This window comes from Salarias fasciatus, chromosome 20, assembly GCF_902148845.1.
Source record: "Salarias fasciatus chromosome 20, fSalaFa1.1, whole genome shotgun sequence".
Classification (NCBI taxonomy): domain Eukaryota; kingdom Metazoa; phylum Chordata; class Actinopteri; order Blenniiformes; family Blenniidae; genus Salarias; species Salarias fasciatus.
Window position 1 is genome coordinate 3,218,153 of NC_043764.1, and position 15,256 is coordinate 3,233,408.

Consider the following 15,256-nt stretch of genomic DNA (forward strand, 5'->3'; position numbering starts at 1 on the left):
TGCAGCGGGTACTGCAGAACCTTCTGCCAGACGCCAGCAGGGAGAAGCGTCCATGGTGAGGGTGGGTGGAGTCCGAGGAGATCCGATGAGCTCTGGCTAAGCAGCGTCTGTGTGAAAGGTCCTGAATGGAGGGGAGTGGGGACCCGATGATCTTCTCTGCCGTCCTCACCACTCTCTGCAGAGATTTCCAGTCCGCGGCCTTACAGCTCCCGGACCAGACGGAGATGCCGCTGGTCAGCAGGCTCTCGGTGGTCCCTCTGTAGAAGGTGGAGAGGATGGGCGAGGGGAGGGAGGCTGTTGTTAGTCGGCGCAGGAAGTGCAGGCGTTGCTGTGCTTTCTTGGCCTGAGATGTGGTGTGAAGAGACCAGCTGAGGTTGTCTGTGATGTGCACCCCCAGGAACTTGGATGTTCTCGACGACTTCCACAGCTGTGTTGTTGATAAGCAGTGGAGTGTGGCTGGGTCGAGATCTCCTGAAGTCGACGATGATCTCCTTTGTTTTGTCGACATTCAGAAGCAGGTTATTCACCTCACACCAGTCCTCCGGGTATCGAACCACCTCCCTGTAGGCCTGTTCGTCGTTGTCCTGGATGAGACCCATGGATAGGACGCATTATTTGAAAAAGGCTGTTCTTATGAATCCATATGAAAATGGTGGACTCAACTTTCTGGATTTTCAAACCTTAAATAACATATTTAAAATTAATTGGATAAAACAGATTTACAAAAATCCCAACTCGATCTGGAATACTATTCCCTACCACTTATTATCCAAACTAGGTGGCATAAACTTCTTTCTCACTTGTAATTTTGATATTGATAAAATTCCTGTGAAAATGTCAGCCTTTCACCGCCAGGCTGTCCTCTCATGGTCCCTCATCTACAAACACAACTTCTCTCCCCACAACTATTTAATCTGGAATAACAAAGACATTTTATACAAACATAAATCTCTCTTTTTGGAATACTGGTTTGAAAACAACATCATTTGGGTTGATCAACTACTTAATGAAAAAGGATTATTGTTTACATATGAAGAATTTCTTAGAAACTATAATATCCCTGTACTTCCAGTTGATTTTGTGAAAGTATTTGGAGCCATCCCCTCTGGTGTGTGCATGTTGTTTAAAAGCCAATGCAGGCTTGATGCCCAGAAACTATTCTTTACCTAGAGACACATCTGTAGGGAAAATTTGTCTTGCCAATAATCTAACCAACAACAATCAAGCCATAAGAACCATTTTCCAAAGAGAGATAACAACAATACCCAGTGTGATTTCATACTGGAATGTGTTTGTGGATGATCTGCCATGGAAGAAAATCTGGTTGTTGCCTAACAGGTATCTAATTACAAATAAAGTAAAAGAATTTAAACTTATCCACAGATTTTATCCGGCAAAATTTTATTTCCAAAATAAATTTAATAAAGATATTGACATGAACTGTAGCTTTTGTAAAGAATGTCCTGAAACTGTTGTACATTTATTCTGGAATTGTATTTGTGTTGTATCTTTTTTGGCAGAAGCTCTGTGACTTCATTCATAATAATACTGAAGAACACTTCAGTTTGAATTGGAAGAATGTGTTATTTGGCTTGTTCGAATCTAATCCGCAAAAAAGTGACTCAGTTTATTTAATCAATCTACTGTTATTGTTATCGAAGTATCATGTCCATTCTTGTAAAGAAAAAGGCCTTGTTTCGTTGCTTTTCATAACAGCCTCAAACAATACATTCTTTCAATTAAATTCTCAGAAAAAAAAGGCAGTTCAAACTGTTGACACTTGTACTGCATACAATCCATAGATTGATAGATACAATCTTTTTGTGATGTGACTCCCCCTAGTGTTACAATATGGCATTTTTCTCCTGTTTTTCTCCATCTGTCCTATCTTCTTTTATTTCCTACTGTCCTCTCCTTTTTCCAATTGATCTGCTCTTGCACTGGATTTTGTAATGTACATGTTTACATTTCACTTTTGCAATTGTATAATGCAATTTTATATGTGACAGAATGTTCTGTACATTGCACTTTGCGTAATAAAAAATATATTTTTTTCATATACCGTATTTTCCGCATTATAAGGCACCTAAAATCCTCTAATTTTCTCAAAAACCAACAGTGCGCCTTTTTTGTGGAAAGTAGGGTAATAAAGACCACCGGGTTGTCGGAGCTGTTTGCCTGCGGTCCGCCGCGCTGCGCTGCATGTCCGTGCAGAGCAGCGTCCTCAGTCAAACTGGCTTTGATATGTCGCTTTAGTCACTATTGAACACATTTCCTCTGAGAATGGAACCACCCAGATCACCAGTATGTATTTCGCTCATACAGAACGTGGATGATTTTTTTCCCTCCCCTTTTATCCCTTTGATGCATGGCCCATGATATACTGAGTTAAAAAAATGATACTAAGTGTTTTTATGTGTTTTTAGACATAAAAATAAGAACTGGTTTGGTTCAGTTTTTATACACCAAATATTCCAGGAGTTATGAACATGTCCACTCAGGTTGACAGCATGTGTTTGTGGATTTTAACTAAAATTATAAAAAAAATGAACAAAGATCAAGTGATATAACATTCAATGTTTATTGAATTATGCAAAAACAATTAAATATACTTTTCAAAGTATTTTTCCATCAACCATTGTGGGCTTTTCTTTTTCACTGAAAAATGAACGACAGTGTTTCAATTGCAAAACTAAGCAACCTTCAGTGCTTCAATTGGCAAAACTAAAGAAACTGCAGTGCTTCAATTGGCAACCTATTCAAACATTCTCAGTATTCTCTGTCCTGCATCAGTTCACAAGCAGTAATAAAAAACTGCCATGGGATGAAAGCAATGACTGAGAAAATTCTGAGTGACATTCCAAACACTCTGTACTTGCCATGCTGCTTCAGATCACAAGCAATAATAAAACAAAATAAACAACTGCCATGCAGTTTTATCATTCACAAAATAAAAATAAATAATAGCTGAAATATTCTGAGTGACCATACAAACAGTCTCAGTACTTCCTGCATCACTTGACCAAGCATGTCTTTTGTGCGATGTTGTCGTGGCAAGGCGTGCCAATCTGGAGTCACCCAACTGGCGGGCTCCCGCACTGTTCACGACCAGTTCACGAATAGTTCACGAATGCGCGCCCGTCAGTGTTACGGACTGGCACGATGCATTCACACATAGTTTGCGCATAGTTTATGTTGGCACGACGTGGTTGTGCAATTCGGGTTGGTGAACTATTTGTTGCAGTGCGTGGCAGTGCATGCCATGTCACGACTGGCAGCTTCCTCCCGCATTGTCCCGACGCGTTCACGAGGAGTTCACGAACAGTTAGCGCATAGTTCACGGCCCGGTCGCGATATTTTGTCGTGCCCAAAATTTTTAACATTTCAAAATTCTCGTCCCGACATGGCACGCAGTCACGGCGGGTTTACGCACACTTCACGCCACTTTAAGAGAGGTTTGCGACTCCATTCGTGCCAATGCGTGCCACAGAATCGTGCAAGTATAAACCTGGCTTAATTCATGATCTGACTGAGGAGGCTTAGCCCAAAGTTCTTCACGTTGATTCTGAAACCGTCCAACATGGCTGAAGCAAAGCCACGACAAGTGTCTCAAAAACTACCCAACTGTAACGTTCCACTGTCGAATCCGTTTCAATCAACAAGCAAATGAAAGTTAAGTGCAGTGAAGTCATTGAAATCCAAGTGGATCCACATCGTTCCACAAGGAGCTGAACTGAAACAGCTCACACACCTGAAGATTCTTACTTCCAGCATGTTGAAAACTAAGCAGAGAGAAAGCTTTAGTGAGATCCGCCGTGTCCACCGACCAGTCTGACCTGGAAATGCTTTTGCAGTATATACAAATGTACAATTTAACACGCAAACTACGTAAAAACTATGTTAACTCTGAGAGTTGTACTTTCATCCATGACTTTTAACCCGACAGTTTTTTTTTCCTCCAAGCTTCTCGTCGATAACTTCTTGACTGCGTCTCTTCAGCTTTGTGAGTTCTTATATTTCGCAAACTCACTCTTGTGTCTGGAACCTTCTCGGTCCCACGTGCGTCATCATGTGCCGCAACAAAGTGTCCTGTACGCTGAAACATTTACCGCATTCGATGCATGAGAATGGCTTCTCCCCGGTGTGGATCACTGCATGCTTGTGCATAGCCGATGAAGTCCGAAATCCTTTCCCGCAAGTGTTACAGAGGAAAGGCTTCTCGCCCGTGTGAGTTCTCATGTGGACCAACAAATAATTTCTGTATTTGTAACTCTTACCACAGGTTTCACAGAAAAATGGCCTTTCGTTGGTGTGACACCTCATGTGCACCAACAGATTACTGCGCTCGCAGAACCGTTTCCCGCACGCGTCGCAGGCGTGCGGCTTCTCCCCTCGGTGTATTTTGAGATGGCTCAAATAAGAACTTTTGTGCTTGAAACCTTTACTGCAAATATCACAAAAAAAAGGTTTCTCGTCTGTGTGGATTATCATGTGATTCTTCAAATGGTGTTTATGATTAAATGTCTTGCCGCATGTTCCACACAAATATGGCTTCTCACCTGTGTGGACTCTGTGGTGGAGCAGCATTTGAGAAGCACGCTTAAACGTTTTTCCGCAGACGCCGCATTGTAAACATGTTTTATCTGGTTGTGCCTGGCTGGGATTCCCTGACGCGGGACAGTCGTCCACACTGTTGGTGGGACGACTTCTGCTGGAATTCAGCTCGGACGCGGTGGTGGTGGTTGTTGTTGTTGTTGATGTTGATGCAGAGACGACGCGCTTCCCTCGCCTCTGAACTTGACTGGCAGCCACCTCAGAGCTGTGGGGGTGGAAGTGTTCGAGGCCTGGCTCTGGCGCTTGCTTATCAGCTGAAGTCCTCATGAAGATATCGGTCTCCTGTTTGAGCAGGAACTGATCCTCCTCCTGGCTGGTTCCGGGTTCCACCAGGTCATCTTTCATCTCCAGAGGTTCCACATCTTCCTGGTCTAGAATGGAGTCTGTCTCCTTGTTACTGAGCTGCTCTTCCTCAGAATCCTCTGGAGGGACAGAAAGATATAAAGAGAGAAAGAAAGAAATCACCAATGGGTCATTTTAACAACCAATGTCAATACTCACTTGGCATGGAGACTTAAAAAAAAAGATTGACTTCCTTAAAGCCAATGTTCCACAATATGGAAGCTTTAAAAGAATAACATGTCTGATGTATCATGACAACAATTTAGAACACTGAATGTGTTTCTTTCTGTAGCCTCTCTATCTTTTCTAAGCCATTCTTTGTTGCTTTAGATTTGTCTTCCACCTCAGTTTTCACTATTATGACTCATGGGTGATGGGTGATGATTCCGAACAGAACATATATGTCGAGAGACAGCAAGACCGATTTGTGGCACTGGCCACAAATCGGTCTTGCCCCTGCTGTATATGTCCCGCATCTTAGGATTCACTCATGTCATCTCACAGTGATCTTAAACTGTTAGAATTGTGGAGTTTGCATGTTCTGCCCATGTGTGTTTCTGCATTCTCTCTGAATACTCTGATTTTCTGGCACAGTCTAAACACATGCAGGCGAGTTTAACTGGTGACTCTAAATCACTTCTAGGTGTGAATATGAGTGTGTGTGGCTGTCCTGTGGCTCCAGCGACCAGGACTAGAGAAGATGGATGGAGTACTTTTGAGCAACACTCGTTCTTGAAAATAACAGGTTAAATCATCACTGATGCCACCAGGTCTGATAATTACAGAAGTTAGCACCTGCTGCGCACAAGCTGTCAGAATATGAAATGTTGAGCTGGCTGCTGCTTCAAGGCTCGATAAAGTTCACTCAGATGAAAGGCCGTCTTCAGAAAGTTCACAAACAACGTGACTTCTGATGAAAAAGAGGACAGATCCAGACTGAAGTCTTCATTCAGACTTTTCCATACCTGTTCTGTGTAACTTCCTGTGAGGGTTGCAGCTCGTTTCGAACAATCTGCGCTGTCGGTCAATCTCCTCCTCATACTGGATGATAGTTTGTTCAAACACGGTGAATATTTCTCCAGCAGCAGCTGCTAGCCGCTCGTTGATAAACTCTCTCAAAGCCTGAACTGAACTCATTGTTGCTGCAGGAGATGAAATATTTCCTGTGAGACACGACAACACAGCGGTGAGCTTCTTCTTCTCTCTGTATCGGGGAAAACGTCACAAACAACGTACAGCGTCATACTGACGCCTGCTGGACAGTGGAGCAACTGCAGGTCAGTGACATTCACTCGAATAAATGCATCAGTCAGTCAAACTTCTCGTCTGTGTATTGTGGATTTTTCTTTTTTGTATGTTTTTATGTCTGACCACAAGTGTGTTTCAGCTAAACAGTGTTCACTGGACGGAGTGACTTTGACCTCTAGTGCCACTGTGAGTGAAGAACCCAGGAGTTCCATTTGAAGCTCTTCCTCGTGTACAATTATGCATAATCACTCTGTCCAGGAAACTTATTTAATCCTGCTGAAGGTATCATGCCCTGAGAGATGGGCGGGGGGCAGGGTAATATAATCTGGGTAACACTTTACTTGAAGCACCCGGTATAACACATTATAAGTGTTTATAAGTAGTTATAAACACTCATAAATGATCACAATGCTTTATGACTCACTATACAGCATAGGATTAGGGTTAGGGTTAGGTCCTGGCATTGTGATAATCTATGAATGTTTATAACTATAGCTACACATGTTATAATGGCATTATAATGCTTTATAAAGGTACTTATGTGTTATACAGGGGGGCTTCAAATAAAGTGTTACCATAATCTGTGTATTAACTTTATGACACTTTCTGTTTCAAAATGAAGTGTTTGGTGATTTACCTGCCTGTTTTTGTCTTTTTCTTGCTGTTGTGTGTGGGCTAATGATCAGAGGATTAATGTAGTATTCTGTTCTGTCTCTGTTTTTTCCTATGGTGAACTGGAGAGCAGGCCAGTGTGCCTGAAATCTTTGCCATGAAAACAGGACCTAATTTAGGTGTTGGGACTAAAAGCACAATAATTCCATTTGTGTTTACACTGAATATTATGACTCAAAATGCTGTAACAGTGAAGTTATTCAATATTCTGACTCCCTTCATAGGTCATGGCTCAAACGAAACCGAAGTGACTTCAGTGAAAGTTTCAGTTCATATAATAAAGACAAACGTGACAGTTAAATCATTTTATTTTCAACAAATGAATAAAAAAATAACTGCAGCTAAAATCAGTGAATCATGTCATATTTTCACATTTGAAAAAAGCAGAATCTACAGTATGTGTCTCTGGAAATCAGCAGGTATTGAATGGTGAGTTCGACCAACTCAGATTGACAAAAAAACATTTTACTTCATCCTTTCAATGAGGGAACCCAGAAGATTCCCTTCTGTCAATGAAGCACAATTTCAACGTGCATTACATCAAACCTTTCCAATTTTGGGTTGAGAATGTTCTCAGATTTTGTCAAAACAAGTTGCTTCAAGGTTGGAAATTCTTTCCCAAGTGGAGCATCGTGTGTCTTTTTAGTGCTTTGTGATCAGTGTAGTTTTTACCACAGATATTGCAGGGATGCCGGAGATTCTCACCTGTGTGAATTTTCACATGACGCAACAAAGTACCCTGTTGACTGAAGCATTTCCCACATGTTTCACACGAATAAGGCTTCTGGCCTGTGTGCGTTCTGGTGTGGATCATCATGTTACCCTGCTGGCTGAACCTTTTACCACATGTTTCACAAACATACGGCTTCTCACCTGTGTGAGTCCTCTTATGGCGCAGCAGTATGCCGTGCTCACTGAAACGTTTCCCACATGTTTCACAAGAATACGGCTTCTCGCCTGTGTGAGTTCTCATGTGACGATACAAAACACCTTGATTAGTGAAACTTTTCCCACATGTTACGCAAGGATATGGCTTCTCACCTGTGTGAGTTCTCATGTGCTGCAATAAATCTCGCTTTTTACTAAATCTTTTCCCACATAATTGACAAGCATGTGGCTTCTCACATGTGTGGTTCCTGTGAATCTGCACTGCTTCCGAGATATTCTCATCTGCCCCATAAAGGTCCCATTTCAAACATTTTTTGCCTGCACCGGTTTCACGCTGACTCTCTGTCAAATGAGCGGTGTTCATGTTGTCTTTGATGAGCTTCAGCTCAGCATTCCTGGTGGACTTTAGATGATTTAATCTTGTTTTGTCTTGGTTTTCACCTGCAGCAGAGTGGTGGGAAAGAAGGTGCTCACTGTCTGATTCTGGGTCAACGTGGTCACAGTCCCCATCGGTAAGGGGGACCAGTAATGCATCGGTCTCCTGTTTGAGTTCAAGCTTCTCCTCATCCAGACCGCTGCTGAAATCCTCCAAAATGACGGTAATCTGTTGAGGTTCTGTTTCCTCCTGTTCCTCTTTAATCTGTGGATGTTTCGGTTCCTCCCTCTCCTCTTCACAGACAACTTGCTGTGACTTGCCTGAAAAGATAAATGACGATAAGTGTTGATATAACGCCTCATTTATGCAACAGCATTTCAAGTGAAACCTCATCGTTTTTGCATCTTCGTTTCAGAAAAAAAAAAAAAACAGCAGGTTGCAGTTGCTTCTTTCTGTGATGAACCCACACACATGCAAACAGGTACATTATAAACATTAACAATGGGAGCACGAGGATGTTTGGGTGGACGGACCACAAAGTTGAATTATTACGAGACTATCAACTATAAAAGTACCAAGTCCAGCAGAATATGGACTGGGATTCCTGATACTCTATAGTAAAACATTTCTCTTACAATCCATACTGAGCATGTGCAGAGCAACTATTCATTGCGTTATTTTTGAAAGTTAAACCTTGCATGCTGCTTTGAAAAGCTGCATTTTCAGCCTCCAAGCACCAACACGCAACAAAACTTTCGCTGTTTTATGAGAAAATGTTGTGTACACCACGGGGGCCTAAGAACATGCAGCTCATGTGGCCTGGAGCTTACATTATTACTCCCAACAATCCGTTGACGCACAAACAATTTAAACCACAGATTTATTTTCATATAACGAAAAAAAAAAATCATTCAGACTATGATAAGCAGGCCAATCATGACACACAATATCATTGGCCAGGACGATGCTGGTGTTTTGGATGAACTGGTTTTACTGTTATCTGGTGACCGACTTCCTGTAGCGTCCGTGGTTGTTGTGAGAAAAAGCAAAGTTGAACAACTCAACCGAAAGTTGCACCTCTGTTTGCGACCACCGCATTTCCAACAAAGTATCGCAGTGAAGAATCTAATTTTACCGTCTGCTCTTGCGAGCAGCAACGACGGGCGCGACAAGTGAACTTGTCACCATTTAACAGGGAATGCAGTTGATTCGAAACACCGGTCAACGCTTGAAGGAACACTTCCGGTTCAATTAGTGTGTTGACAAATCAAAGCGCTCTGTTTATTTTGGGTTAAATAACAAAAGCAGCAGAACACCAATTTTCATCGATCAGGCGATTTAAAAAGCGTGATCAGAATGCTCCGTGGCTCGCGCTCATAACATCTATCAATAATCTCACCTGTTAAAAGTGGCTTTATTTTGGGTTTCCAGCTGGTTTCCAACAATCTGCGCTGCCGGTCAATCTCCTCCTCGTATTGAACGATGGTTTGTTGAAACACGGTGAAGATTTCTCCAGCAGCAGCTGTTAGTCGCTCGGTGATAAACTCTCTCAAAGCCTGAACTGAACTCATCGTTGCTGCAGGAAATAACAGCCTCCAGTGGAGCCTCTTCCTCGCTCAACTTCTTGGAGGATCACAAACAACGTCCATGGTCATACTGACGCCTGCTGGACACTGGGGGAACTGCAGGTCATTAAGGCTGGAGCCTTTATCAATAGATTCTCCAATGTATTTTACAAGTATCAGTTTAATCATATCACATGTTCTTTGAGAACAAACATGTAATAAAATGTCTCGAATGAGAGACGCTGGAGTATCTGATTTTTTGTAGGTTTTCCTAATAAGTGCCACCGATCACTGCCTAAGTTTAACAAAGTGGAGACTGCGAGCCAAATTCTCTCCTCCCACGTCAGGGTCTGAACTCACAAATGGTCCCAAATCCCCATAAATGCATTCCTAATGTCATTTTAACACCTTCCTATAAGCGAGGAAGGTGTCATATCCGCAAATAACACTCAAAATAAATCCTAAGCTTGAAAGATGGGATATTACCCAAGTTCATGGTAGGCAAAAACTTACTATGGCATTATGGTGTTTATGCAAATAGTTTGACACAGTAATGAATTTTTTTTTAACAAAGTCATAATATTTAAAACAAATTTTGATTGTCCAGTTTGAAACAAATGGAAACCAAAATTATTGATATCATAAATGATCACATAAAAGGTTGCTGAAGCACAAATCAGATGGGTCCAATCTCAACCTGGAAACATTTTAGATAGTCTCATTTTTATGAGTTTCATGAGGCACAAAAAATAATCTGGATACTGAAGCAGGTTTACGTTTAGGTTACAATGATGAGTAACTGCTTGTTTTTCCCCACCGAAACAGAGTGTGACCGAAATGCAGTTTTATTCACTTTGTTATGGAGCATAACAGGCACACACACACCTGCTTGTTTCACACGTTTACAGACAAGTTCATCAACTGCACAGCATGACATAAAAAACATGTTTCTTGTTGCTGAGTGGGAGAAATAAAAATGTATTAATACAAAGCACTCACAGATTGAGTCTGAACTAATGACAAAGTTTGTTTTTTATTTTTTGCATGTTTGAAATAAGGAGAGACCGATACATTGACCGGCTGATATATCGGGCTGATATTTGAGGTTTTTTTTTTTTTTTTTTTACTTCTATCGGCATCGGCCGGTACACAGATTTATTTCTCCCTGACATGATTCACAGGAGAGAATACAGAGTGCCTCTGTTTCCTCCACCATAACATACAGCTCCTAATCTGGGATTGTTAAGAACTTCCAGTGAGGGATGTGTGGGGCAACTAAGAAGTACTAGAAGTAGGCCAAAGTGCATATTTTGCACAATTCTTCATTTCTCTTTATGCAGTTTTTTGCTGTTTACACACTCCTTAAGAGAGTCATTTGCACTTTGTGCAGTGTGCACGCTATGCTGCTCGTTCTTGTTGAGTGCAATACTTCAGCTGTTTTAATGTCTAAATGTTTATTTTATTGTATTGGCATTATTTGAATAATTAAAAGCACCAAACACTTTTTGTTCATTTTAAAGTATGTTGTGTAAAGTTGAACAAAGCGGTTATAATTTTTTACTGATCAATAAATATTTCTTATTTCAAGCTTGAGATCTGTAATATTTTTTATCATTGTGTCATTTTTTTGGTGTAAATTGAAGGTGCAAAAGCAGTATCAGCCCCAAATATTGGCTCAAGAAAATCGGCAGTCCAAATTCGGCCATCGGCTAAAGGTGACGGAAAAAAACCGGCTTCGGCCCTAAAAAAAATCCATATTGGTCTATCCCTAGTTTGAAATAAAAAAAAAGTTTAAACCAAGGGTCTGCATCCTACTATATGTGGCTCTTTAGTCTCTGAACAGCGTAGCATAAAACAACTAAAATGGCTAAAAATCGCTAAAACAGCTTAATAAATAAAAGCCACCAAATTACCCAAGAGTCAAAACATGTTCAACAGAAGAATAAAACACTAAAGAGCTAAAATGTATTAACAATGTCAACAGCTACAATAGTTAATAGAGTCAAACTACTGACATGCCTAAGATAGCTGAGATAGCTCCAGAATAACAGAATGGCAGAAAAAAGTCAAAACAGCATAAAAAAAAAAGCCAAAATGTCTGATGGTTTAAATTAGACTTACGAACCTTCATAAACACAAACCGAAGGAAAAGTGTTTGTATATACAGTGAAACTTTACAAACCGCTTATCCTCGTTTCTCAGCTCCAGGTGATTGTTTCAAATCAGCAAAAATGTCTTCTGGTCATCAAGGCTGCAGACCCCTCAGTGAAACAGAACAAACTCCATTACATGACGAGAGACTAACTGTCACACTAACAGTCAACTACTTTCCTTTTTTCTATATTGTATTTCTATCCTATGGAGAAATTTTACATTATTAAAGTCACTCAACTGTCCCACCAGTCCCCTGATGTGATACAACCAGGTCCAGTGGTGACTGGAAGTCAAGGAGAAACCTCATTTAAATAAACCTCATATTTCTAAAAAAAAAAAAAAAAATAATAAAGTAAAAAACACTAATTCAGCAAATTGACCCACTTCATCAGAGGAAAGTTTTACTTCCAGTTTCTTTAAGTTCACACCTCTTTAGACAAGTCATATTGAAATTCAACGTGGCGGTTTGTAAAGACACTTCAAAGAGAACACTACAGAGCTAAAGGCAAGCACTGAATCCAGATCTGGAAGACTGGCTGCTTCCACGGGACAGTTTGAGTCGTGGAGGACTGCTCGAGATGTCCTCCATCGACTCCCCAAAATCCGCTCATACCACTCCGTCTTTAAGGTTGAGAATCACTGCCAGGATGGTTGACCAAATGCTTTTTGAGTGCCATGTAGTCCGAGTAGCTTTTCCCACAGATGTTACAGATGTGATACGTCCTCTCGCCCTGGTGGGTTTTCGTGTGGCCCACTAAATGGTGCTGCCTCCTGAACGTCTTCCCACAGATCTGACAGGAATACGGCTTCTCACCTGTGTGAGTTCTCATGTGTATTGCTAAATGATGCTGTCTTCTGAAGCTTTTCTCACACATCTGACAGGAATAGGGCTTCTCGCCTGTGTGGATTCTGTGATGCTGCAGCATCTTTGAAATACATTTGAAGGGTTTCCCGCAGAAGCCGCATTTTAAGCACTTTTTGCCTGCTTTGGCTTTTTTGCGCTTGTCTGGGGGATGAGAATTGTTCACGCCGTCGCCGCGACACGCCTTGTTGGGCTTCGGCTCGACATTTAGAATTAGGCTTGCGTCCGCGTGCACGACCGTTTCCCGATCCGCCGCAGAGCCGTCGAAAAGAGGCCCCTCGATGTCTGGCTCGGGTTCGCCGTGGTCACTGCTCGCTTCGGCAAACGCCAGCGCAGACGAGTCGGTCTCCTGTTTGAGAGCAAGCAGCCTCTCTTCCTCCGCGCTGCTGAAGTCCTCCAGAGGGAACATGGTCTGTGAGTGCTCCGGCTCCTCGTCCTCCAGCTTAAAGCCTGGAGAAGACGCTTCTTCCTGGGTGAGGCTGGCGCCACAGAGCTGTTGCTCCTCACTCACAAGCTGCTGTGGGCTTGCTAAAAAGGGCAAAATGGACAAAAGAAATGTGTTAAGAGGGCATGTCTCTGAGGATGCACCGACACCGACACCAGTATCGAGTATTCGTACTCGTCAAAGCACGTTGCCTGCTGTGTGCCGAGAGGATGAGAGATGTCTGCGGTTTGCAGATTCTTTAACTCGAAAGAGAATTAGGAAACAACCGAGTTCTGCATCAAACTTACAGAGGTTAGGTGACCCAACCACAACATCGTTCCACTCCTAAGGCACACTTTACACATTCCTGGGTTGATTTCTGGAACTGAAGGACAAAACGTGCTTGTGTGTTGTGTGCGTCACTGGGTGTACTGCTACAGATTCCGGATATGTGAGGGGGGAGGGATGACTACCTGCTGGAAGAGCCACCTTGGATCCATGCTGATCATTTCTAACTTGTAATCTCACTCATCTTCTCTTGAGTTGTCTTGTAGTCAAACTACCACTATTACTCCCTGCAGGGCCAACATGGTCTGACTTCCAATTCAGGAATGAGGATTTTGAAATGTTGGCAGGTAAACAGAAACCAGCAGTGCCAAACACACCTCAGTTCAGTGGCCACATACAGTCCAATTTCATCAAACAGTGCCAAACAAATCTTTCAATTTAAATGTGTGTGGTGCAGAGTCTATGATGACAAAAATGATATTTTCACGAAAAAACATACAGTTACTACTGAACGTGACTCTAATCTCAAAAAAAAGTCAATTTCAATGAAACCTCTGGAGCCAAACAGTGAAATGCCCAAAAAACTTCTTATTACATTATGCATGTTTTCCAAACTCCTCCTGACAGCGTGGCTTTGAGGTTAGTTCAACACTAATCAGGTTTAATCAAGTTTATAGCTTTCATGCAGAATCACTGATATCTGAGCTCAGCAGAGGCTGTGTTGTGTTTGCTACACATACCGTAAGTCATTTGTTTAAAGGAGCAATAAGTAAGACATTAATTTAAAAAAAAATAAAAATATTCCCATTTGTCACCGTGTATTTAAGTAATATTCCCTTTATACAATCTGTCTTCACTATCAATAATGTTTAGATCAAGTTTTTTTTTTCCTAGAGGTACTGAGGGAACAATGTAGGTGGGCGGAGCTAGCAAATGACTACTTCCGGTCTCAAGAGCCAATCACATGTGAAGTAACAATCCTGCCAAACAAGCAGCAAACATTCTAAGGCATGTAATTAAGTGTGCAATGCAAAGCATTTTTAACATTTGCGAGGCGGATTGGAGTGCCAGATCGGAGCCTCTTGCAGGCCGGCTTCAGCCCGCATGCCTTACATTGGACACCCCTGATCTCCAACTACTTCCTTTGACTTCTGCACCGTTTGCTTTACTGTTCACTTCGTTCACTTTTTGCACAATTACCCGTAAGAAGTCTTGCAAAATGTTACTTTTTCGTGGTACCTGGCAATTAAGCGTCTCTTCGACGGATAAAACCGAAGTTATTGCGGTCGCTGCTGAGTGAACGGAGGGTCTGACTCTGACCGCTCGGCTCAGCCACGCGTTTCCACGTGTGACGTCACAGTGCCTTCCACTCCGCGTGCAGACGCGGACCGTCCGAATAAACTTCCACCGGGCCCACGTGCTGCAGGACATACCCGTTCTGTGCAACTCCATTTGAGGCTTCCAGCCGCTCTCCCGCTGCCTGCGCTGCCGGTCGATCTCCTCCTCATACTGGACGATAGTTTGTTCAACCACGGTGAAGATTTCTCCGGCGGCAGCGATCAGCCGCTCGTTGATAAACTCTCTCAAAGCCTGGACTGAACTCATGTTTGCTGCGAGAGACGAAATGTTTCCTCCGCGAGACACAACAACACAGCCGGGACTCCAACAAGCTCCAACAGCCTCCCCTTCAAAGCGGCTTCTTCTCTCGCTTTTTCGGAGGATCACAAACAACGTTCACACTGACACCTGCTGGACACGGGCTGCACTGCAGCTGCCAGACATTCACTTCCCACACTGGCTTCTCTTCATTGGCTTCCTCTTAT

General features: G+C 42.4%; 3 protein-coding genes across 6 annotated transcripts; all 3 read right to left on the bottom strand.

The window, feature by feature from the left end:
* Positions 1–2,573: 2,573 nt before the first annotated feature.
* On the bottom strand, positions 2,574–6,143 carry LOC115408181 (zinc finger protein GLI4-like). The gene is made up of 2 exons (XM_030118798.1): positions 5,922–6,143; positions 2,574–5,036 (listed from the first exon to the last, which is right to left on the bottom strand). The coding sequence occupies exons 1-2, from the start codon at positions 6,091–6,093 to the stop codon at positions 4,027–4,029; spliced, it is 1,182 nt and encodes a 393-aa protein (XP_029974658.1). The 5' UTR covers positions 6,094–6,143; the 3' UTR covers positions 2,574–4,026.
* On the bottom strand, positions 4,772–15,111 carry LOC115408192 (zinc finger protein 570-like). 4 transcript variants are annotated; one of them, XR_003933742.1, is made up of 3 exons: positions 14,867–15,111; positions 11,521–13,249; positions 4,772–4,784 (listed from the first exon to the last, which is right to left on the bottom strand). XR_003933742.1 is itself a non-coding variant. In XM_030118815.1 (3 exons), the coding sequence occupies exons 1-2, from the start codon at positions 15,036–15,038 to the stop codon at positions 12,483–12,485; spliced, it is 939 nt and encodes a 312-aa protein (XP_029974675.1). In that variant the 5' UTR covers positions 15,039–15,111; the 3' UTR covers positions 4,772–4,784; positions 12,476–12,482. The 4 variants fall into 4 exon arrangements, 3 of the variants coding, with proteins under 3 accessions (XP_029974675.1, XP_029974674.1, XP_029974673.1); XM_030118815.1 differs by having other exon boundaries at positions 12,476–13,249; XM_030118814.1 differs by having other exon boundaries at positions 4,773–4,784; positions 12,453–13,249.
* On the bottom strand, positions 7,173–9,743 carry LOC115408183 (zinc finger protein 771-like). Its single transcript, XM_030118800.1, has 2 exons — positions 9,540–9,743; positions 7,173–8,460 (listed from the first exon to the last, which is right to left on the bottom strand). Exons 1-2 carry the CDS (start codon positions 9,709–9,711, stop codon positions 7,475–7,477), a joined length of 1,158 nt encoding a protein of 385 aa, XP_029974660.1. The 5' UTR covers positions 9,712–9,743; the 3' UTR covers positions 7,173–7,474.
* Positions 15,112–15,256: the final 145 nt, after the last annotated feature.